Below are 23,186 nucleotides of genomic sequence, written 5' to 3'. Positions count from 1 at the left end.
TAGGCAGAATACGGCCTATATGACGTATATATCAGTAAGTCTGAATCTTCCTTCTCGCGCAAGTAGATGACAAGTCTCAGTTTGATGCTTTATTTCTGCAAAGCCTAACTTGTAACCTATCTTGCAGGAAATGATGATCTCTCTGTCTACTGGTACACCGCCACCGGCTCGAGTTACCGTGGCGGGGGACATGCCTATCATGCCATCGAGGGCAGCTTTCGCTGCGACTTACTACGGATCCACACCGGAGGTAAGTTCATTGCCAAACCGGTAGTTACCACTTTCCTTTGCCTCGCAAGTTGCTAACATGGAGGGACCCCGTCGGGACCGGGATGGGCCGGGCCCCAGGCCTCGCCGGGTGGGCGCGAGGTCACACCGGTTCATTAAGGTGGTCGGTCTCTGGGCGTTCTGCTGGTGCCTCTCCGTCGACTACTCCTTGGACTCCTCCCGCTGCCTGTCCGTCGCCGTCTCAAGGGCGTGCTAACTGTCCTTCTCCAGGTGGTTCTTCTGCAGCTTCTACCGGAGCGAAACCCGGGCTCCTCGTTTCGCCAACGATGTGGGCGGACACACCCCGCCCGGGTCCTTCCTCCGCTAGTCGGCACCGGGCTTCTTGCTTGCCATCATTTGCTACCTACTACTATGTATTGGATGACATGGCACTCTCCTCTTGTATGCTACTACATGCACCATGTATGCTACTATGTGGATTTCATGCTATTTATGTGAATTATGGATGAATTTGGATGTATTTGTATGCTACTATGTGGATTTCATGCTATTTATGTGAATTATGGTGAATTTGGATGAATTTCGATGTATTTCGATGTATTGGACCTGCTGAACTGAATTTAGATGAATTGGAACCCAATTTTAATCGAAAAAACCAAATGGTAGGCCATACGCCGAGGGCAATGCCGTCGGCATAGGCCCCTGGCATGACCATATGGTCGAGCCTATGCCGAGGGGGTTGCCCTCGGCGTATGGCCTCACCTGGCAGCACCAGCGCGCGCCACGTGTCCCGCCCGTCGCCAGGAGGAGCTCTCTATGCCGAGGGCCTTGCCCTCGGCGTATGGCCTCACCTGGGAGCCTCGCCCGCGTGTGCCGCGTGTCCACTGCATGGCCATGCAGACGCCGAGGGCCCGGCCGTCGGCGTAGACGCCGAACGTGGCAGCCTCGCGTCTGGCCACGTCGCCCCACGGCCCCCAGATGGCGTGGATACGCCGAGGGGGAAGCCGTCGGCGTCTGGATCACCTCCGTTAACGGCGACGGCGCTCCGTGGCCAGACGCCGACGGCAACGACGCCGAGGGTCTTCTTCCCCGTCGGCATAGAGCGAGGACGCCGACGGCTACTTCTACGCCGAGGGCGGGCCGGGCTACGCCGAGGGACCTGGACGCCGACGAGGTACGCCGAGGGCTGCCGTCGGCGTAGCCTACGCCGAGGGCCAGGCGTGGCTACGCCGAGGGCAGCCGGCCGTCGGCGTCTAAGTCGATTTGCTCAATGACTGAAACTTGATTACTTGCATAAATCCACGGCACAATACTATGGTTCTAACATGCTTCAATTCTGATTTGTTAAGCTGGAGCGAGCTGAGTCAGCGCTTAGGGGACAGATGATGAGGATGATGATCAGGTTAATACTTAATAAACAAATGCCTACACTTGTACACTCAAAATTAACTGGACGGTGACATTTTGACTGATCAAGTAGAGGCATCTCCGATTCTTGAGTGCAGAACATGTTCGAGGAGATCGCAGGGCTGAGGCGTGAGCGACACCGTCTCGAGGCCAGCCTGAGGAGGCAGACCGGAGAAGATCTGCCATCCGGGGCTACCAGGGAGGAGCTTGATACTCTGGATCAGCAGCTCGAGCAGCCTGGGCCAAGGTTTTTTTTCTCGGGCCACTTTTTTTACCGAAGGGCACCGGAATTACTGGTTACCGCGAAATCTCGGATATCTCAGCTATTTACCGACCGAGTTAATTCAAACGAATTTTGAATTCAAATTTTTTTGAGCCAAAACAAATAAAACTTCTATCCATTTTGTATTGTACTCTTCGCTTGGACGAGTGGTCGGAGCGTCGCGCTCTAAGCCAATAGGTACTGCGCAAAAAAGAATTATGCCACCAGAAGATTTCAAACCTGAGACCTCGAAATCAGCCACAGCGCATATTACCACCAGGCCACACAGTTATATCTTATTGTAATCGCCTTCCGCCGTTTATTTGACCTTCCCTCGAAATTAAATTTTAAACCAGTCCGAATTTTTTTGAACGGTATCAGTATTTTTCGGAGGGGGGCGAGAAATCCGGTTTCCGACGAGATTTCCGAAATCTCGGCCGAGAAAAAAATCCTTGGCCTCGGCAGAGTCGGTGAAATGAAGGTATATATACATACACACAAAACCCCTGCACAAAATTCAGTGCTCAAAAGTTCAACCAGCAGCTGAACTAGTGTTTCTCGTGTGTAGGATGAACTACTGAGCCAGCAGCTGGACGAGTCACACCGTAAGGTAACTGTAATCGCAAGGGAACCAAAATGAACAAACATGATTCAGATAAGGGCAGTGCTGAGCGTCCCCCGGGGGATCCGAAATCAGATCCCCCGGATCGCCAGCCGTCTGATCAAGTCAACACGTCACGCGCGTCCGTCCGATGTCCATCATGCACGGGAGGCTTTTCTCCACCACGTGGGTGGTCCCCGCCATCCACATGCCCAAATTTGCATCGCATCTGAAAGCCATGGCTTCACCGCCGCCGGGAGTACGCCGCCGAAGTGGACGCCGTCGGAGTAGACACCACCGGGGAGGACGTCGCCGGAGAGGACGCCGCCGGAGTGGATGCAGCCGAGTAGACGCCATCGGGAAGGACGCCGTAGGAGAAGACCACTTGTAGCAACGCCGACGCCGTTTGTAGCAACGACGACGACCTGGTGTAGCAGCCATGGCGGCCTTCCGTAGCAGAGCCAGCATACTTTTGTAGCAGTGCCACCGACAGCTTGTAGCAGCGCCGCCGGCCACTCCGTAGCAGCCTTGACGGCCGATTGTAGCAGCACCACCGGCAGCTTGTAGCAGCCTCGACGGACGATTGTAGCAGCGCCGCCGGCCACTCGTAGCAGCCTCGACGGCCGACTGTAGCAGCGCCGCCGGCAGCTTGTAGCAGCTTGTAGCAGCACCGCCGGCCACTCGTAGCATCACCACCTGCAGCTTGTAGCAGCGCCGCCGGCCATTTGTAGCAGGGCACACAAGCAATTGTAGCAAGACAGACGGCGATTGTAGCAGCACCGCCTGACAGCTTGTAGCAGCGGCGGGGGAGATAGAATTCCTCCGAGGTTGAGAGGGTGGCCGGAGCTAGGCGAGCAGAGGTGAGGTTGAGAGGGAGGCGCGCCGGCTTGGAACGCACCGATGGCGGCGGCGCGGAGGCCGGCCATGAGCCCGGTGGCGGCGTGTCGCCCTACCGGCGGCGAGGAAGAGAGCTGGGCCGGCCAGCGGCGCGGGGGACGTCGCAGAGCTCCAGTCCTGCTCGTGCGGGGAAGAAGAGTGCGATGGGGAGGAGGTGGGGAACGAATGGAGGAAAATACTCCTCAAACGATAAGGTTGGCCTCACCTGGACGCGTGGTGGTCCGTCGAAGCTTGTGGTGGGCCCAACCACCGTTCGGTCTCCCACGTTGCGAGCCAGCTAGGCGGACGATCGAAGCCACGATACTCCGGGGGAACACGAGCGTTTTCCTTCAGATAACCAATTATTGGTCATGTGGGAATTGTGATTTTCCTTAAACCTGGCAATTGTGAATGATTTTTTTGCTTGCATGTGTCGTGCAGGTGCACATCTTGGAGGACCAGAACAGCTTCCTTCTCCACAAGGTTCATTTTGTTAGAGTATATATCTGTATATTGTAGTTTCCCCATATGTTAGGGGGCTTCCTGCATATTTGCACCTATACATGTACTATATATTGTGGCCTTTGGCCCCTGGTAATACAACACGCATATTGTCTAACATGGTATCAGAGCCGAAATCGATTCTCTAAATTTCCCGGCCGTTCTCTCCGTCGCCCGTCCACTTCTCATCTTTGATCGATCTCCGTCCCGATCTGCCGCTCAGGTCCTGCTCTTCCGATCTGCCGCTCCGTCCCCGCTGCTCTCCCGTTCGCCCCAGGTCCCGCGCCTGCTCTCCCGCTTCGCCCCAGGTCTCGATCTCCATCGGCCCCCGTCCGACTTCGCCCCTGGCTCTCGATCGGCGCATCGGCGCGCTGCACTCTCGCTCCCGATCGGCTCCCGGCGCTTCTTTCCTGCTCCCCGATCGCTCCTGCTGGTCGCTTCCTGGAGTCCCCGATCGCTCCTGCTGGTTGCTCCCTGGAGCAGTTGACTTTGAAATCAAATCCGATCTCCTACTCCCTGGCTGCTGGCCCTGCTCCCTGGCTGCTGGCTGCTGATCGGCCCGCGCGTGCTGAGATTAGATCGATCTCCTTGCGCGTGCAGTTGACTTCCAGCTAAAAAAAAAAGCAAAAAAAAAAATATTACTATCGTCGGCTGTTGTTACCCGATGTCTTCTTCCGCTGATCCCGCCTTATCTTTGGGCCTTCCTTCGGTACTTGGTATTTGTCCACTGCCTCCGTGTATGATGGTTAGCCATTCTACATCGACTTTTGCGGCCTCTCCACGCGGCTCTGGCCGCGCTTCGCCGACTTCGTCTACGTCGGTCCGCTGCTCTACATCGACTTTTGCGGCCTCTTCACGCGGCTCTGCCCGCGCTTCGCCGACTTCCTCTATGTCGGCCTGCCGCTCTACATCGACTTTCGCGGCCTCTTCACGCGGCTCTACTCGCGCTTCGCCGACTTCGTCTATGTCGGCATGCCACTCTACATCGACTTTCGCGGCCTCTTCACGTGGTTATGACCGCGCTTTGCGGACTCTGCCTTCATCGGCGTGTTGCTCTCCGTCACCCCCTTTGGTGGCCTCTGTGCGTGTGGATGATAGCTCCTCGTCGGCACCTGATTGTACTTCGACCTCTCCAGTCGCGCCCCTCTCTGCGCATGAGATAGCGCAGCTTCACTGCCTGCTTGATGCTTGGGATTCCAGTTTACGTCAGCAGCCTCGCGGTCCGAGTCTCCGCCCTCGTCCTCATTGCACCTACTGTGGCAAGGTTGGCCACACTTCCTCCACATGCTGGACGTGGGATCCCAGTTTACGTCAGCAGTTCCAGGATCGTCAGCAGACTGGCTCTTCAGGATCTTCTGCAGTTGCACTCTCTGATCAGGACATTCTCAGGGGTCTTCGTGGTCTGCTTGCTACTCCAGACTCTTCCTCGTCGGGCGCTGCTGGTTCTTTGACTGGCTCTTCTGGCACTGCGCGACCATCACTTTCTACACAGTCAGGTACGTCCCCGTGGTATCTGGATTCTGGAGCTTCCTTTCATATGACCTCTGAGTCTTCTATCATGTTTGCTCTTCGGTCTCTTATTTCTCCTGTCCGTGTTGTCACGGCTGATGGTACCTCTATTCCCGTTTCTAGTACAGACACCCTTTCTACTCCCTCTTTCTCTGTCCCTGATGTTTCTCATGTTCCTCGCCTTCAGATGAACCTTTTCTCTGGTAGCCAGCTCACCGATTCTGGTTGTCGCGTCATTCTTGACGCTGAGTCTTGTGCGGTTCAGGATCGTCGCACACAGGCCCTGGTCGGAGCTGGCCCTCGTAGCCGTCAGTCTCCGGGGCTTTGGGAGTTAGACTGGCTTCGTGTTCCTTCCGCTGCCACTTCATCTGCCAGTTCTCCTCCGGTTGTTGCCTCTGTCACCGGCTCGTTTCAGCAGTGGCATCATCGTCTTGGTCACCTTTGTGACTCTCGCCTGTCGTCTTTGGTTCACCGTGGCCTTCTAGGGTCTGTCTCTGGAGATGGGTCGTTACACTGTCAGGGTTGTAGGTTAGGCAAACAGATTCAGCTTCCCTATCCTACTAGTGTGTCTGTCTCTCAGCGACCGTTCGATTTAGTCCATTCAGATGTTTGGGGTCCGGCTCCCTTCGCTTCGAAAGGGGGCCATCGATACTATATCTTATTCATTGATGATTTTTCACGGTACACCTGGGTGTTTTTCATGCACTCTCGCAGTGAGGTGCTCTCTATTTATCAGCGTTTTGCGGCCATGGTCCGCACTCAGTATTCCTCACCCATTCGCGTGTTCCGTGCTGATTCTGCTGGTGATTATATCTCTCAGCACCTTCGTGGTGTCCTTGCTGAGGAGGGCACCCTCGCTCAGTTTTCTTGTCCCGGCGCGCATGCTCAAAATGGCGTCGCCGAGCGTAAGCATCGTCATCTTCTTGAGACCACCCGTGCTATGATCATTGCCTCTTCTCTTCCGCCACATTTCTGGGCTGAGGCTGTCGCTACGTCGGCCCACCTTATTAACATTCAGCCTTCCGCTGCTCTACAGGGTGGCATTCCTCTCGAGCGTCTCTCTGGTGTTTCTCCAGACTACTCGACTCTCCGTTCATTTGGTTGCGTCTGCTATGTCCTTCTGCCTCCTCGCGAACGCACCAAACTGACCGCTCAGTCTGTTGAGTGTGTTTTTCTCGGATACAGTGATGAGCATAAGGGTTATCGCTGTTGGGACCCTGTTGGTCGTCGGATGCGCATCTCTCGTGACGTCACATTTGATGAGACGCGTCCCTTCTATCCTCGCCCCACCTCGGGTACTTATCCGGTGGATGATATCTCTTTTCTTCTTTTTCCGGATGCACCCCCTGTTGTCCCTCCTCCCCTCCCTCCTACTTCTGATGCGCCCCCTTTGACGCCATCCTCTCGTTCGTCTAGTCCACCTAGTAATCCTCGTTCTCCGGCTACGGCTCCTTCCGATTCTGTCCCTTCTTCCTCTTCTTCTGATGACTTGTCTTATGCAGATGACCTTCCCCCTTCTCGGCCTGTTCGTCAGCGTCGTGCTCCAGTTCGTTACTCTCCTAGTCAGTATGGTCTCTCTGTCGTTTCTGAACCGACTTCTTATCGGGATGCCGAGCGTCATCCTGAATGGCAGCTTGCCATGGCTGAGGAGACCGCTGCGCTTGAGTGCACTAGCACTTGGGATCTTGTTTCTCCCCCTTCTGGTGTTCGTCCCATCACGTGTAAGTGGGTCTATAAAATTAAGACTCGCTCTGATGGATCTCTTGAGCGCTATAAAGCGCGTCTTGTGGCTCGTGGTTTTCAGCAGGAGCATGGCCGTGACTATGATGAGACTTTTGCCCCTGTGGCTCATATGACTACTGTGCGTACCCTTCTTGCTGTTGCCTCTGTTCGCCGCTGGTCTGTCTCCCAGCTTGATGTTCAGAATGCTTTTCTTAATGGCGAGTTGAGTGAGGAGGTTTACATGCAGCCTCCTCCTGGGTATTCTGTTCCCGATGGGATGGTTTGTCGTCTTCGACGTTCTCTCTATGGTCTCAAACAGGCCCCTCGTGCCTGGTTTGAGCGCTTTGCCTCTGTGGTGACTGTTGCTGGTTTCTCTCCTAGTCTTCATGATCCAGCACTTTTCGTTCACACTTCTCCTCGTGGACGCACCCTTCTCCTTCTCTATGTTGATGATATGATCATTACTGGTGATGATCCTGAGTATATTGCCTTTGTAAAGGCTCGTCTTCGTGATCAGTTTCTCATGACTGATCTTGGTCCTCTTCGCTATTTTCTTGGGATTGAGGTTTCCTCCACTTCTGATGGCTTTTCTATCTCTCAGGAGAAGTACATTCAGGATCTTCTTGCTCGTGCTGCTCTTGGGGATGAGCGCACGGTTGATACTCCTATGGAGCTTAATGTTAAGCTTCGTCCTACTGATGGTGATCCTCTTCCTGATCCCACACGTTATCATCATCTTGTTGGGAGTCTTGTTTATCTTGCTGTCACTCGTCCTGATATTTCTTATCCTGTTCATATTCTGAGTCAGTTTGTCTCAGCTCCTACCACTGTTCACTACAGTCATCTCCTCCGTGTTCTTCGTTACCTTCGTGGCACGATCACTCGTCGCCTTTTCTTTCCTCGTTCTAGCTCTCTCCAGCTCCAGTGCTACTCGGATGCTACATGGGCGAGTGATCCTACGGATCGTCGTTCACTTTCTGCTTACTGTGTGTTTCTTGGTGGTTCGCTTGTTGCTTGGAAGACGAAGAAACAGGTAGCGGTTTCTCGTTCGAGTGTTGAGGCTGAGCTGCGGGCTATGGCTTTGTTGATTGCTGAGGTGACCTGGTTACGGTGGTTGCTTGCAGATTTTGGGGTCTCTGTTACGACACCCACACCACTTTTGTCTGACAGTACAGGTGCTATCAGTATTGCACGTGATCCGGTCAAGCATGAGCTGACCAAGCATATTGGTGTTGATGCTTTTTATACACGTGCTCAGGTGCAGGATGAGGTTGTTGCGGTTCATTATGTGCCTTCAGATTTGCAGTTGGCGGATTTCTTTACAAAGGCACAAACTCGAGCGCAGCATGACTTTTTACTCTCCAAACTCTGTGTTGTGGATCCACCATGAGTTTGCGGGGGGTGTTAGAGTATATATTTGTATATTGTAGTTTCCCCATATGTTAGGGGGCTTCCTGCATATTTGCACCTGTACATGTATTATATATTGTGGCCTTTGGCCCCCTGGTAATACAACACGCATATTGTCTAACACATTTCAGTAATCTGCACTGCTTACCTGCCTCTGCCTGCTCGCGCTGTATGTACTGGCTGTCTGAATGTGATTTCACTCTGTGTCAGGTGTCACACGGGCAGCAGCATCCCATGGATGCCGCGGAGGGCAGCACCCCGACGCCAACGCTACTGTTCGGGGGCTTCTTCCCGGAGGTGGAGGAGCAGTTGTCGACGTCGCTTCAGCTGTGGCCGCGCAGCAGCTTCCGGACGTGCAAGGCTTCGGCCTGCAGCCCAGCCTGCGTTTGTGGTAATTAAGGTCGTGCCTATGAATTATGAACACACCACCAGTGGTAGTTTGGCTATCAACCTGCGTCCTAACTAGTGTTGCGCATTGTTCAGGCTTGCAGCCAAGCATCGGGCGTACGTTCAGAGGCCTTGCAGTTGACAGGGAGTAGATGGCAGTGTTTAGTCAGATATATGTCCCATTTTGTTATATTACTAAACATGATTTCCCTGTGTTTGGATGCATAGAATCCTCTATGGAATTGAATTGGACTTTCAGATTCTAAATACAAGATGGAAATGAATTGGCTTCGAATTCGAATTCGGCTGTTTGGATGTACTCGGAATTTTATTTTGGAATTAAGGGGTGAACCTAACTCCAAATCCTGTTTGGATGCATAAACCATGGAATTTGGTGGTCTGTTGAGTTTGGACTGTACAAAAATAAAAATAGCATGTGTATATTACAATGTGTATATATTATTTAGCACAGACAATAAATCATTCGTATATTATTACACTTGGGAAAATAAATGGGCAGTTAAATGCCATCATCTTCCAGGCGAGGTACCCGACGGGGCTTTCATGCTCGCCGTCGTACTCCGCTCCCGCGCCCGACGCTGCCCCTCCTGAGCATGTCTCTGACAAACTCTTCAGCGTGCGCAGTCCATCTACGCCGGCGCCCACGAGGCGCTCGATCTAGCCGCAGGTGATCGATGGCGGTCATGAGCTCCATGGTAGGCATCGCGGCCCTCCTGCGCGAAGCTGTTATCACCAGAATTTGACCGAGTCAGAGGTGGGCCGCGATCAAGATGGATTTGAAGAATATACATGGAAGAAAGACGTGAATCGGCCTGTTATGCAAAGTTTGGGCTAGTTGGCCCGTGTATCTGTAATATAGTAGGATACGTGTCGGTTAGGTAGAGTTTGTCTCGTGCACGGTGGGGATTATTCCCACGTTAGAAAGTCCCCTGGACTATAAATATGTATCTAGGGTTTATGGAAAAAACAACAACCAACGTTCAACCACAAATCAATCTCGGCGCATCGCCAACTCCTTCGTCTCGAGGGTTTCTACCGGTAAGCATCATGCTGCCTAGATCGCATATTGCGATCTAGGCAGCACAAGCTTATTACGTTGTTCATGCGTTGCTCGTACTGAAGCCTTGTTGATGGCGAGCAACGTAGTTATCTTAGATGTGTTAGGGTTAGCATTGTTCTTCATATCATATGCTGTCGTAGTGCAACCCTTATACATCTAGCCGCCCTTACACCTATTTTAGGTGTAGGGGCGGCACCCCGCTTGATCATTATTTAGTAGATCCGATCCGTTACGGTTGCTCCTTGTTCTTCAAGGATTAGTTTAATATCTGCAATAGTTAGGCCTTACAAAGGGTTGGAGGATCCAGCGACGCGTAGGGTGTCGTTTGCTAGCCCTAGACAGGATGTTCCGAGGATCAACCTCGTGTTGGTTTTTAGGCCTTGTCTAGGACCGGCTTACGATCACCGTACGTGACCGCGAGGCCCAATCGTGAGTAGGATGATCCGATTATGCGGTGAAAACCCTAAATCGTCGTAGATCGCTTTAGCTTTATCTTGATCAAGCAGGACCACCATATATTCGTGCACCTCGTACGAATCATGGGTGGATCGGCTCCTTGAGCCGATTCACAGGACAACCTGAGAGCCGATCGAGGCTCGTATTTAATGTTTACGTGTATGCCATGCAGGAAACTAAGCGAGGCATCTCCATCACCTTCCTGACCAGGTATAGGTCAGGTGGCACGCCCTTGCACCAGCATCGGACGTGTGTACCAGAGGCTTTGCGGGCCGTCGCTCGGAGGGACCAGGGCCAGCCGCAGCCCTAAGTTGTTCCCGGCTCTACTGTGTTGCCCGTCGTTGCTCGCCGGTGGGTTTCTGACCGCAACACATTCTGGCACGCCCGGTGGGACAAGCTTCGACATCAACCACATCGCCATCTACATCTGAGATGGCGGACGGCACTCCAGTCACGTACGAGGATCTGACCGACGAGCTCAAGAAGAAGTATGACGAGGTCAAAGCAATCCTCGAAGCCGACCTCATCGGCTCTTTTCACAGAACCCGTTCACATGGCATCAGGTGGAAGGGGTTCTCGCCGGATGGTGCGCTCGATGGGATAGACCTCTCTGCCCCGTCAGAAGAACGCACCAGGTCCCTACGTCAGGAGATCAACTACATGGTGGCTCACTCGCTGCACCGCCACTCTGAGAACCTGGTGAACACTTTGGAGCGTGTCGCTCTCCGGGTGATCCAGGAGATCATGAGGCACCAGTACTCTCCGTCAGGACCAGCTCTCGGGACACACCAAGGAGAGATGCCACTCCAGTCCTGTCCACCGCTGCCATTTGCGTTGGCAGCACCAGAAGTGCCGAAGTCACCGGCATTCGTCGTCTACAAGATCGGTGGTGACCCTAGTGACTGCCAGTTCTTGCATGAGGCGCCTAAGGAGATCCCTCACGGGTACATGTGCACATATGTGCCGCATCATGTAACTGGGCGCTCACAAACCAGGCCGCGGCAGCAGGGACTTCTGGGAAAGCAGGAGGAACGTCAGCAACAGATCTTGAGAAGCAGACGTGGCTAGCTAAATATGCCACCCCGACGAACCTCCAGAGCTCAGCTCCTGCAGTTGGCTCAGAGCTGGAAAAGCAAGCATGGCTGGCTAAGTACGCCACCCCGGCGAATCTTCAGAGTTCGACTCCTGCAGCCAGCACCGCGGATCAGATCAGTACGATCCTGAGGGACCAGTTCGGCATGGTGCCGAAAAGGAGGACAATCGGCTATTCCAAGCCGTACCCCGATGAATACGAGTTGGTCCCACTACCACCCAAGTATCGGCTCCCTGACTTCTCCAAGTTCAGTGGATCAGATGGTTCCAGCTCCATCGAGCATGTGAGCCGATATTTGGCACAACTAGGAACGGCCTCAGCGTCGGATCCACTACGCGTGAGGTTCTTCGCACAGTCCCTCACGGGATCGGCTTTCGGGTGGCACACTTCGTTGCCACCGGACTCGATCCGGACTTGGAAGCAGTTGGAAGAACAGTTCCACATGCAGTTTCATTCAGAAGCTTCCGAAGCCGGCATTGCCGATCTAGCTCAAATACGTCAGAAGCGTGGAGAAACTGTGGCAGAATACATCCAGCGCTTCAGAAATCTAAGGAACCGATGTTATTCGGCTCGTGTGACTGAAAAAGAAGCAGTCGAGTTGGCAGTGGTGGGCCTTGCCTCACAAATCAAGGATATGGCTTCCCAAGCAGACTACCCTTCACTGGCGCACATGGTTCAGAAACTGTCAGCATATGAACAGCGCCATCCAGACTTGTACCAGGACAAATTCAAACGTGCGGTAGTCCTGGTTGAGGCGGATGAAGACGAAGGCTCTGCGGGAGATCAAGAAGTAGCAGTGGCTGAATGGACTCGGGGGGGCAACCCCCGTGTCCTGCAAATGGGTTAAGCCACCAGGTCCGCCCAGAGGGTTTGATTTTGACGTGACCAAAACTGAACAAATCTTCGACCTCCTACTCAAGGAAAAGCAGTTGAAGATACCCGAAGGTCTCAAATTCCCCACGGTACAGGAGCTGAACGGAAAGCCATACTGCAAATGGCATAACTCGCTCTCCCATGCCACCAACGACTGCAGGGTGTGGCGTCAGCAGATCCAAATGGCGATAGAACGAGGACGTCTGATTTTCAACCAGTACGCCATGAAGGTCGACACCCACCCCTTCCCCGCCGTTAACATGGTGGAGTGCACTTACCCTGAAGGTTGCCAGCCAGGATCCTCGTTCAGCATCAACATGGTAGGACCTGGGCACCACTCTGGCAAGGAAGGAGTCGAGGGCAGCTACTCTCGGAGCAAGGACACAGAGGAAGCCGCTCCACGCGATCGGCTCCGGCATGATGGCAAGCGCTACGTCACAGAGGGAGAAGTGAAGAACATAAGATATCAGCAACCCCTCTCTGATCACCTCCTCAATAAGTATGTGAGTCAATATAGCCAACGCCAACGATCCAGCGACGATGATGATAGAGACCGTCTGGCTAGGGACGCCAGGAGACATCGTCCGCATGATCGCGATGAGGAGGAGTACGAGCGCCGTGCCAAGGAAAAGTCGAGGGAGCAGGACGACGAGGATAGGCACTGGGACTGCCCCTTCTTCAGACACTGCTGGGATTCAGGAATGAGCCGATTGCCTACAATCGGCAATTGCCCAGAATGCAACCAGAAGAAGAAGGAGGCAGCCAACGTGTCCGTGTTCAAACGTCTAGGGCCTCTCCCACCACAAAGCAAACGCGCTGAGTCCCCTCGGATGGAAGATCTCGAGGATTCGGAAGACGAGAGAGAAGAAGAAGAGGACAGGTACCACCGTCCAAGGTGGTGCCCTGATAGACTCAGCCGTTCCCAAAAGCGTAGGGTTCAGCGATTGCGCGGCTCGGAGGAAGCCGAAAGGTTATATCTGCACACGCTAAGAAAGGCGCGGCCTGATCTGGCCGCGAAAATTCAGCGAACCCTGGATGAGGAGGGTCGACCACGGAAAATGGAGTGGCGCCCCAAGCAAAGGAAAGCCGATGATGAAACATCGGCTGGCACAAACATGGTGCTCGTCCTTCCGATGGAGTTTAGTGCTCCAGGATTACACGAGGCACCCAATTTAGACGACTGCGAGCACATCGACGTGACAAAGGGCAGGGTTAGGCTGGTCTTATCCACTGGTTTGACCGTGTAGCAAGAACAGACCGATGAGCAAACGTGGCGAGGCCGATCCTTGGGATCGGCCCCCAAAGGTATATGAAGGAAAAGCACAACGCCTTCATTGAACACTTCGATCAATATGGAGGCCGATTCCAGCAATCGGCCAAAATTATCCTCACCACATGTTCTGCTTGTGTTCAGCATCAATCTACTTGGCAGCGGTTTTACGTCGGCTGATGAGTTAAGAAGAATCAACATTGGTCCTACCGAAGCCGACGTGCAAACATGGTGCCTTGGCTGAACTACAGAGCCGATATCTGCAGTTACCTGACAGATTCGGCTCGGGGGGCACCTAATCAGATGAACATGTGCAGGTGAACATGTGTGCAGTGAAATATTGGGGGCCGATAGGAAAAAAATCGGCCAGTAAAAAAAAAATCAGCATCACGATATACAGCCGATGCACAGCCATCGACTCTAGTACAATTACACAAGACCTACCGGCTATGTGCTCAAGGCTCACATTTTCGCCAAGATGGTTTTCAGTTCGGCTTCAAGAACTTCTGTTTCATTGAAGGGAATGTAAAATGAGAGCAGCCTCGGCTGCAATGAGCCGACAACCCTTTGCGCCAGTTAAGCTGTTGGTGTTTCATCTACAACATCGGCGGTCAGTGGAAGAAAGCCTTTTTGTTTGACCTGGGCATCCTCGCCGGTATTCTCGCCTTGATTAAGGCTCGGGGGGCAACTAACTTGGTAGATGCTTTGTTTTTGGTGCCGATTGGAGTTGCATCGGCTGACCCTGCATCGTAATCTTCTCCGAAAGCGGTGAGGTGTTGTAGAAGAAGACTGCTAAAGCTACGGAGAGGAGCCGAAAAAGGGAGCCGTCGGCTTTTATGGGGTTTGGACCGTCTTGTTGCTGCAAGAAAAGGAAAGAGACTGGATTCTCAAAATAGCCGATGAATATTCATCGGCTATGGGATTGCGAAATATCATGGTCAGGTATCAAATCCCAGTCTGAATTTGAGAAGTGCTTGACTGACGGTCTGATCGATATCTGAGTCCGGCTTCATGGGCGTCTAAGGAAGAAAAATCCGATACGTTGCTATCGGTCTTGGTGTGGCAAGCGGAAGGATTGAAATTGGATTAATTGGAAGAACAATTTTCATTAATTCAAAGGAGCGGCTTTACAGGAAAGAGCCGATGGCTCTCAAAAGGGGAATCTGGTGCCTAGTGCACTGCTACTACTAGTCCTACTCTACTAGTCGTCGCTGTCCTCATCGTCGCCGTCGTCGATATCGTCGGCGCTGCTCCCAGGAAGTTCCTCGTCGCTGCTGCCCCAGCCCTCGGCCGGAGCTTCGTCTTCCTCGTCATCATCATCATCCTCGCTGTCCGCCCAAGAGCGGAAGCGCTTTGTCGGCGGGTACCCGATGGAGGAGGAGGATTCATCCTCCTCCTCTTCTTCCTCGTCATCATCATCGTCTTCGCTGTCCGCCCAAGCGCGGAATCGCTTTGCCGGCAGAAGCTTAGCGGGGGAGGAGGGGCCGCCCTCCTCCTTTTCCTTTTCTTCCTCTACTTATTCTTCTTCCCCCTTCCCGTCGGAGGAGGTGGGTTTCACCCAGGGATGGAGGTCGTCTTCGCTTTCGCTTATCAGCTCCCCTTCGGTGAGGAACTTGAGGTCGTCTTCCCCATCGGTCAGAGGCAGGTCACCGTCTGGCACATGATCGGAGTTCCACTCCGGCTCGCTCGAGGAGAAGGATTGGAGGGAGAGGCCGGAGGAGACGGAGGAAGAGGAAGACATTGCTACGGGGAAAGAGGGTTTTTTGGTGCCGATAGCTAGAACAGAGGAAGGGGATGAAGAGGGCTAATCAGTTGGCACGGTTAAATAATGAGGAGCCTAGTGGAGATTTAAAGCCATTACAGTTTCCGAGGAGGTGATGCTAAAGCCATCAAATTTTGCAGAGAAGCTGAGAAGACAGGGCATCATGATGAAGGATACTGCAACGGTTCTGCTCTGCCACGACATGACCCGACGAAGAAAAACAGAGTGATTTTGGAATTATCAATTCCAAAACCAGGGGGGCATGTGTTATCACCAGAATTTGACCGAGTCAGAGGTGGGCCGCGATCAAGATGGATTTGAAGAATATACATGGAAGAAAGACGTGAATCGGCCTGTTATGCAAAGTTTGGGCTAGTTGGCCCGTGTATCTGTAATATAGTAGGATACGTGTCGGTTAGGTAGAGTTTGTCTCGTGCACGGTGGGGATTATTCCCACGTTAGAAAGTCCCCTGGACTATAAATATGTATCTAGGGTTTATGGAAAAAACAACAACCAACGTTCAACCACAAATCAATCTCGGCGCATCGCCAACTCCTTCGTCTCGAGGGTTTCTACCGGTAAGCATCATGCTGCCTAGATCGCATCTTGCGATCTAGGCAGCACAAGCTTATTACGTTGTTCATGCGTTGCTCGTACTGAAGCCTTGTTGATGGCGAGCAACGTAGTTATCTTAGATGTGTTAGGGTTAGCATTGTTCTTCGTATCATATGCTGTCGTAGTGCAACCCTTATACATCTAGCCGCCCTTACACCTATTTTAGGTGTAGGGACGGCACCCCGCTTGATCATTATTTAGTAGATCCGATCCGTTACGGTTGCTCCTTGTTCTTCAAGGATTAGTTTAATATCTGCAATAGTTAGGCCTTACAAAGGGTTGGAGGATCCAGCGACGCGTAGGGTGTCGTTTGCTAGCCCTAGACAGGATGTTCCGAGGATCAACCTCGTGTTGGTTTTTAGGCCTTGTCTAGGACCGGCTTACGATCACCGTACGTGACCGCGAGGCCCAATCGTGAGTAGGATGATCCGATTATGCGGTGAAAACCCTAAATCGTCGTAGATCGCTTTAGCTTTATCTTGATCAAGCAGGACCACCATATATTCGTGCACGTCGTACGAATCATGGGTGGATCGGCTCCTTGAGCCGATTCACAGGACAACCTGAGAGCCGATCGAGGCTCGTATTTAATGTTTACGTGTATGCCATGCAGGAAACTAAGCGAGGCATCTCCATCACCTTCCTGACCAGGTATAGGTCAGGTGGCACGCCCTTACACCAGCATCGGACGTGTGTACCAGAGGCTTTGCGGGCCGTCGCTCGGAGGGACCAGGGCCAGCCGCAGCCCTAAGTTGTTCCCGGCTCTACTGTGTTGCCCGTCGTTGCTCGCCGGTGGGTTTCTGACCGCAACAGAAGCAGATGCTCACGAGTTTGAGCTCCGGCGGGGAGAGGTCGGCGAGCCGGGAGAGGGGCTGCCAGGGGAAGCGGCGGCCGCGCCGGGAGAGGGGCGGCCAGGGGAGGCGACGCAGAGGGAAGAAGAGGGGGAAGCGGGGAAAGGGAGAAGAGGAGGGGACCGAACCTGCGCGCCACTGCCGGGGCTCCGCCGCTCCGGTCGCTCGCGTCGGGACTCGGGAGGGAGGCGGCGACGGGCTCGCTCTGCTCGCGACAGGACTCGGGAGGGAGGCCGCTTCGATTCCACGGGTTTCCGAGGGTCCGACCTCGGAAAGTTTAGAGTGAAGTCTACACGGGCCGAATCGGTGCGGGGAATTCGCCTCAGTTTTAGGCTCCAATTTTAAGGCCTAACCAAACGGTCGAAACAGACCTCAAATTCCAGATTGACTGATTCCGAGCTCAATTCAACGCAACCAAACACAGCAGTATGGTTTTCATGAGGACTGCACATATGTCACGTTGGTTCATGTGAATCTACGCCTACGGCAGTATTTCCTTTTTTACATCACTCCATGACAGTGTTGATATATCTGACCTGAATGAGATGATCAACATGTGTATAATTTTTTTTTATTTGAGATCAAGGTGTACTGTATATTGGTAACATCGTGTCAGTATCGGTTTTGAGTCCTGACTCACCACGTTGCCCCTATGCCTCCTACACGATAAGTATCGGCCGGGGGCCGGGCCGAAGCGATGAACGACCGAATTCCGGTTACTCTTTGCTCTCCTTCATCCTTCCATCGTCTTCATTAGCGGGCCGGCGACCTGAGGAGTGCCCAGGTCTCCTTCCCCCTCTCCCCTCCCCTCTCTCTTCCTGGTCCCTGGATCCGTTTTCATCGTGTCCTACACGGCTCGCATTTGAGTACCGATAGGTTAGGGTTTTTTTATTGCAGTACATCGTATTGTCGGATAGTGCTCAGATGGATTGAGCCAGGAAACTTATTTGTGGAGTGGTAGAGCTCTCGGATTTGTTTTGCACCCAACGTTCAGTAGCACTCTAGTTATTTGTATCTGTTATAGCCAGTAAAAAAGATCTACTAGTGCCTCCTCTGATGCATTATGGGCAGTTGAGCCTGCTCAAAGAAAAGTTCATGCTAATGGATTGGATGTTAATCAAACTATCCGCAGCAAATGTTCAGATGAACCCAATAGCTTTTTAAAAAGTTGATTATTTGGAATAATACCAAGCCCAAGCCTCCTTCTGTGCTCATGTAAAAAAAAAAACTTGAACAATACCAAGCCTGCTTCTGTTCTCATGTAAAAGAAATTTCTTTTGTGCTGGCCTTTCATGATAGCATGACTACTTCAATGCAGATCCGATGATGAAAACAAGTGCCCCGATGGTTTGTGGGCAGGGACCGAAGACTGATTGTTGTGTCAAAAAAACTATGTCAACATCGAAGGGTATTCAGCTTCACCATCTACCCAACGTAAGTTAATTTTGTTCTTGCATCTTTTTTACTGGGCAGTAGCACGTGCATATCCTTCTTATTCCTGTGAAGGGTGATAATACTTGTTCCTCACACATAAATTAAGGTAGAACTGTAACTTGAACCTTGGTGCGTTTCTTCCCACACACACACGTTATCTTTTTTGGTGGACCAAACACTTTGAGAGGAGGACCATTGATTTGTTTTCTTATTCCTTGCAGGATGTACTGCGTGGTATACTATCGCGATTGACAATGAAAGAAGCCGTGCGGATGAGCATACTATCCAAGAAGTGGAGCAGGCTTTGGAAATGCTACCCAAAGCTAGTATTCACTAGAGCCACGATGCGTGGCAGTAACGCCGCCACGACAGGACCTGCAAAACCCTTGCGGACAAGGTTCATCAGGGGGATCAACAGCATCCAGCGACAGCTCAAGTCATCTAACCTGAATAAGTTTGTGGTCAAGTTTGCGCTTCGCAAAAGGCACACACCTCACATCGATAATTGGATCAATTTTTGTGCCGCCTCGAGGGCGAAACATGTTGTTCTTGATTTATGTCCAGGGCCGAAGGGCAGCAGCGACAAAGATGACAAGTACAGTTTCCCGCTGCATCTTCTCAGCGCCTCGGGTGGTTCTTGCGTGAAGTCTCTTAGTCTAGGGTTCGTGTATTTAACACTACCTCCTGATCACCGTGGATTTGCAAACCTTAAGAAGCTCTCTCTGCAAATGGTTCATGTCACAGGTGATCTCGGGTGCCTGCTCCCAAATTGCCCTGTTCTTGAGTGGCTAAGCCTCACCAAGTGTAGAATGGATGAGCTAAGCATAGGCCAGGAACTGAGCAGGCTCCATTATTTGCAGGTGAAGTACTGTATACTGCAGAAGTTGGATATCCGAGCTCCAAACCTTACCATGTTTTTGTTCGCTGGTCGTACGATACCTATATTGCTGGGTGAACCTGTGAATATTTCGGAGGCAACAGTCGAATTGATCACATCCTCGGACTGCTTCAGTTATGTCTTCACTGATCTTGTCGATGCTCTTTCGCATGTTCAGTCCCTCTCCATAAGCTTCCGAATTGAAACCAAGGTCTGTTTGCCTTCGTGATCCAGCTTCCATTTCTTCGTGCTTTATGAGCAGGTCATTGGCTCAATCAGTGTTTCCATGCTTTGTCGTACAGGTGATAAATTTTGTGAAAAATCAGACCAGACTCACCAATCTGAGACGTCTGGTCCTGAAAATCGATATTGTTGGGTCACCAGAAGTTACTGGTGGGATTCTTCGTTTGGCCTATCTTTTGGAGTTAGCCCCTGCTTTGGAAGAGTTAGTACTCCATGTAAGTGATCTCACATTACAATTGAAAATTCTAAAATGATCTTGGGTGCATTTGGTCAGAAAACAAAAAGTATTTGTATTTTGTTGGAAAGGATAATCCTAGATGTACGTTGAGCAATTGTAGGGTGCATGTGCAATGTTTTGTGCAAATAATTGGTAGGGGTATTTTCGGTCCTAAGTTTACCTGCATCAACGAACATCTTTGTATACATATTTGTGTTGCACGCATACCAATGGAGTGATTAGTATATTACATTTAAATGGAGTGATTAGTATATTACACCAATGGAGTGATTAGTATATTACACCAATGGAGTGATTAGTATATTACACCAATGGAGTGATTAGTATATTACATCAACCAATGTGCTACAAACTTGATGAGTTTGTATTATTTTAAATTGGAACGCATCGTATTCATAGTTTCTTAGTGAGATAAATATGTGGCTGATTAGTATATTACATTACTTCCATGCTCGAGTCTGAACAAGGTGTAATATAGTGAGATTTTTTATGCAGATGAACCTATATCTACCGCCAGATTTCTCAAATATATATACCTTATATGCTCTAAGTAGTACACTGGAGACTATTTCTTTGTCTAAAACAACATCCAAAAAAGAAACTACACATATGATTTTTTCCTGAAGTTCTTTTACAATCTGAATGTGCTACTATTGAATTTTCTAGAACTCTTGGGTGTATGGAACGATTATTTTGCCATCATCCACCTTCCGCTGTATAGATTTCTCAAACTTGTCTCCCTTCTGCCATTTTCTTATCGCAATTTTCACGAATTATATATGGGATGGCAAACTCTTAATCCATTTTGTTGGCTCTAAATTTAATATTGTTTGGTTAATTATGTCTAACACACCAATATAATCACGCAGATGTGTTGTTTTGACTCGGCAATCCACGGTGAACCAAATGAAGATGCCTACCGGCCACATCCTCACCATCACCTCAAGACTATCAAAATAACAGGGTTCTATGGTTTACTTGGTCAGGTTGAACTAGCACTCTACCTCCTTCGGAGTGCAACTTCTCTTGAGCGTATGATCATAGATCCAGTGGTGAGGAATAACTGGTTTACTCCATCCATGGGTGGAGCTAAGCCTAACATAGACAGGGGCACGTCGATTGCCCTCAATAAACTTTCGAGGCAAGAGTTCAGGAAAGTCCTTGACATTCTCTATTAAGGGGATATGAAACTATGTTGTAGGTATATTTTATATTATATTTTAAAGGTATGAGAGATGGCAATAGAAAAAGGGGCTCAGGAAAGTCGTCCTTACCCTGTCCAGAGAAAGAGGAAGTTGAATCACATGTATCTTTATTTATGTTGTGTTTATTAGACTATCTGGTACTTATATAAGCACAATATGTTGGTAGACAGGATTTCTGTCCAGAGAAAGAGAAATAGGGTACTGATTATACAGGATTTAACCACAAGATGTATTCGTTTGTCTTTGAGTTAGAGATTTCTGAACATAAGCAATTCATTCATCTGCTGTTGTTGGTAGACAGGCAAGTTCAGAAATTAATAAAGAAGTCGTGCAACCTTTTGTTTTTGACCGTGGAGGTCATGCAACCCTGTTTGTTCTCCTTACGTTTTGTACCAATCCAACTTCTCCTGATCATGTTGTTCCATCAGTGATCAGTAATAGCGTGACAAACTCACTTAGAGAGGATTAAAAGATTATATTTTTTTTGATACTTTCAACACGTACAACAGATTAAAGTGATTAAACCACACATTGAACGACAAGCACAGCCTGAAGGGAGGGCACAATTGTTTTTTCAAAATGGGGAGCCTCAACCTCTGCATCAAAGTGATGCATACCATTTTTATTTAAACTTTATTCAATAGAACTATCAAGATCATACTACATCACAAAATCCAAAACCACCACTCATGACCTATAAAGCCGACAATGGGTGAAGTAAACTGTCATCAGGGCTAGGGTCGTTACCCTAAAAACCAGGGGCATCCATGAGTCACCCTATGGCGAAAACAAGAGCTCACAACTGGTTTAGCAGACCCTTGGTGAGCGCCTATGCCCTCGCTTCAGAAGCCGTCGCCACCATCGAACCGCTGGTTGATACGCATAAAGCACACGTCCGTTGGGAACCCCAAGAGGAAGGTGTGATGCATACAACAGCAAGTTTTCCCTCAGTAAGAAACCAAAGTTATCGAACCAGTAGGAGTCAAGGAGCACGTGAAGGTTGTTGGTGGCGGAGTGTAGTGCGGCGCAACACCAGGGATTTCGGCGCCAACGTGGAACCTGCACAACACAATCAAAGTACTTTGCCCCAACGTAACAGTGAGGTTGTCAATCTCACCGGCTTGCTGTAACAAAGGATTAAATGTATGGTGTGGAAAATGATGTTTGTATGCGAAGAACAGTAAAGAACAATGTTTGCAGTAGATTGTATTCGAAGTAAAATAATGGACCGGGGTCCACAGTTCACTAGTGGTGTCTCTCCAATAAGATAAAGCATGTTGGTTGAACAAATTACAGTTGGGCAATTAATAAATAAAGAGGGCATAACAATGCACATACATATCATGATGAGTAGTGTGAAATTCAATTGGGCATTACGACAAAGTACATAGACCGCTATCCAGCATGCATCTATGCCTAAAAAGTCCACCTTCAGGTTAGCATCCGCACCCCTTCCAGTATTAAGTTGCAAACAACAGACAATTGCATTAAGTATGGTGCGTAATGTTATCGACACAAATATCCTTAGACAAAGCATTGATGTTTTATGCCTAGTGGCAACAGCACATCCACAACCTTAGAACTTTCTGTCACTGTCCCAGATTAAATGGAGGCATGAACCCACTATCGAGCATAAATACTCCCTCTTGGAGTTACAAGTATCAACTTGGCCAGAGCCTCTACTAGCAACGGAGAGCATGCAAGATCATAAACAACACATATATGATAGATTGATAATCAACATAACATAGTATTCCATATTCATCGGATCCCAACAAACGCAACATGTAGCATTACAAATAGATGATCTTGATCATGATAGGCAGCTCACAAGATCGAACAATGATAGCACATGAGGAGAAGACAACCATCTAGCTACTGCTATGGACCCGTAGTCCAGGGGTGAACTACTCACACATCAATCCGGAGGCGATCATGGTGATGAAGAGCCCTCCGGGAGATGATTCCCCTCTCCGGCAGGGTGCCGGAGACGATCTCCTGAATCCCCCGAGATGGGATTGGCGGCGGCGGCGTCTCTGGAAGGTTTTCCGTATCGTGGCTCTCGGTACTGGGGTTTTCGCGACGAATGCTTTAAGTAGACGGAAGGGTAGGTTTAGGGGCATCACGAGGGGCCCACACAACAGGGCGGCATGGGCCCCTCCTTGGCCGCGCAGCCTTAGTGTGGCGCCACCTCGTGGCCCCACTTCGTATCCTCTTCGGACTTCTAGAAGCTTCGTGGAAAAATAAGACCCTGGGCGTTGATTTCGTCCAATTCCGAGAATAT

General features: G+C 50.7%; 1 protein-coding gene across 1 annotated transcript; it reads left to right on the top strand.

Moving 5' to 3' along the window:
• The first annotated feature begins 17,818 nt into the window (after positions 1 to 17,818).
• Positions 17,819 to 21,122, top strand: LOC127311984 (F-box/LRR-repeat protein 13-like). Its single transcript, XM_051342459.2, has 4 exons — positions 17,819 to 18,339; positions 18,561 to 19,427; positions 19,519 to 19,674; positions 20,567 to 21,122. The coding sequence occupies exons 1-4, from the start codon at positions 18,229 to 18,231 to the stop codon at positions 20,873 to 20,875; spliced, it is 1,443 nt and encodes a 480-aa protein (XP_051198419.1). The 5' UTR covers positions 17,819 to 18,228; the 3' UTR covers positions 20,876 to 21,122.
• Positions 21,123 to 23,186: the final 2,064 nt, after the last annotated feature.

This window comes from Lolium perenne, chromosome 7, assembly GCF_019359855.2.
Source record: "Lolium perenne isolate Kyuss_39 chromosome 7, Kyuss_2.0, whole genome shotgun sequence".
NCBI classification, from domain to species: Eukaryota; Viridiplantae; Streptophyta; class Magnoliopsida; order Poales; family Poaceae; genus Lolium; species Lolium perenne.
This window is presented reverse-complemented; position numbering and strand designations above follow the sequence as displayed.

What these genes read in the sequence shown, in the direction of transcription:
- LOC127311984 (XM_051342459.2), top strand. Translation starts at nt 18,229, where the DNA reads ATGATGAAAACAAGTGCCCCGATGGTTTGTGGGCAGGGACCGAAGACT. An exon ending in AGCTTCACCATCTACCCAAC is followed by an intron (nt 18,340 to 18,560) that starts GTAAGTTAATTT and finishes TATTCCTTGCAG; the next exon opens with GATGTACTGCGTGGTATACT. An exon ending in TGGAAGAGTTAGTACTCCAT is followed by an intron (nt 19,675 to 20,566) that starts GTAAGTGATCTC and finishes ATAATCACGCAG; the next exon opens with ATGTGTTGTTTTGACTCGGC.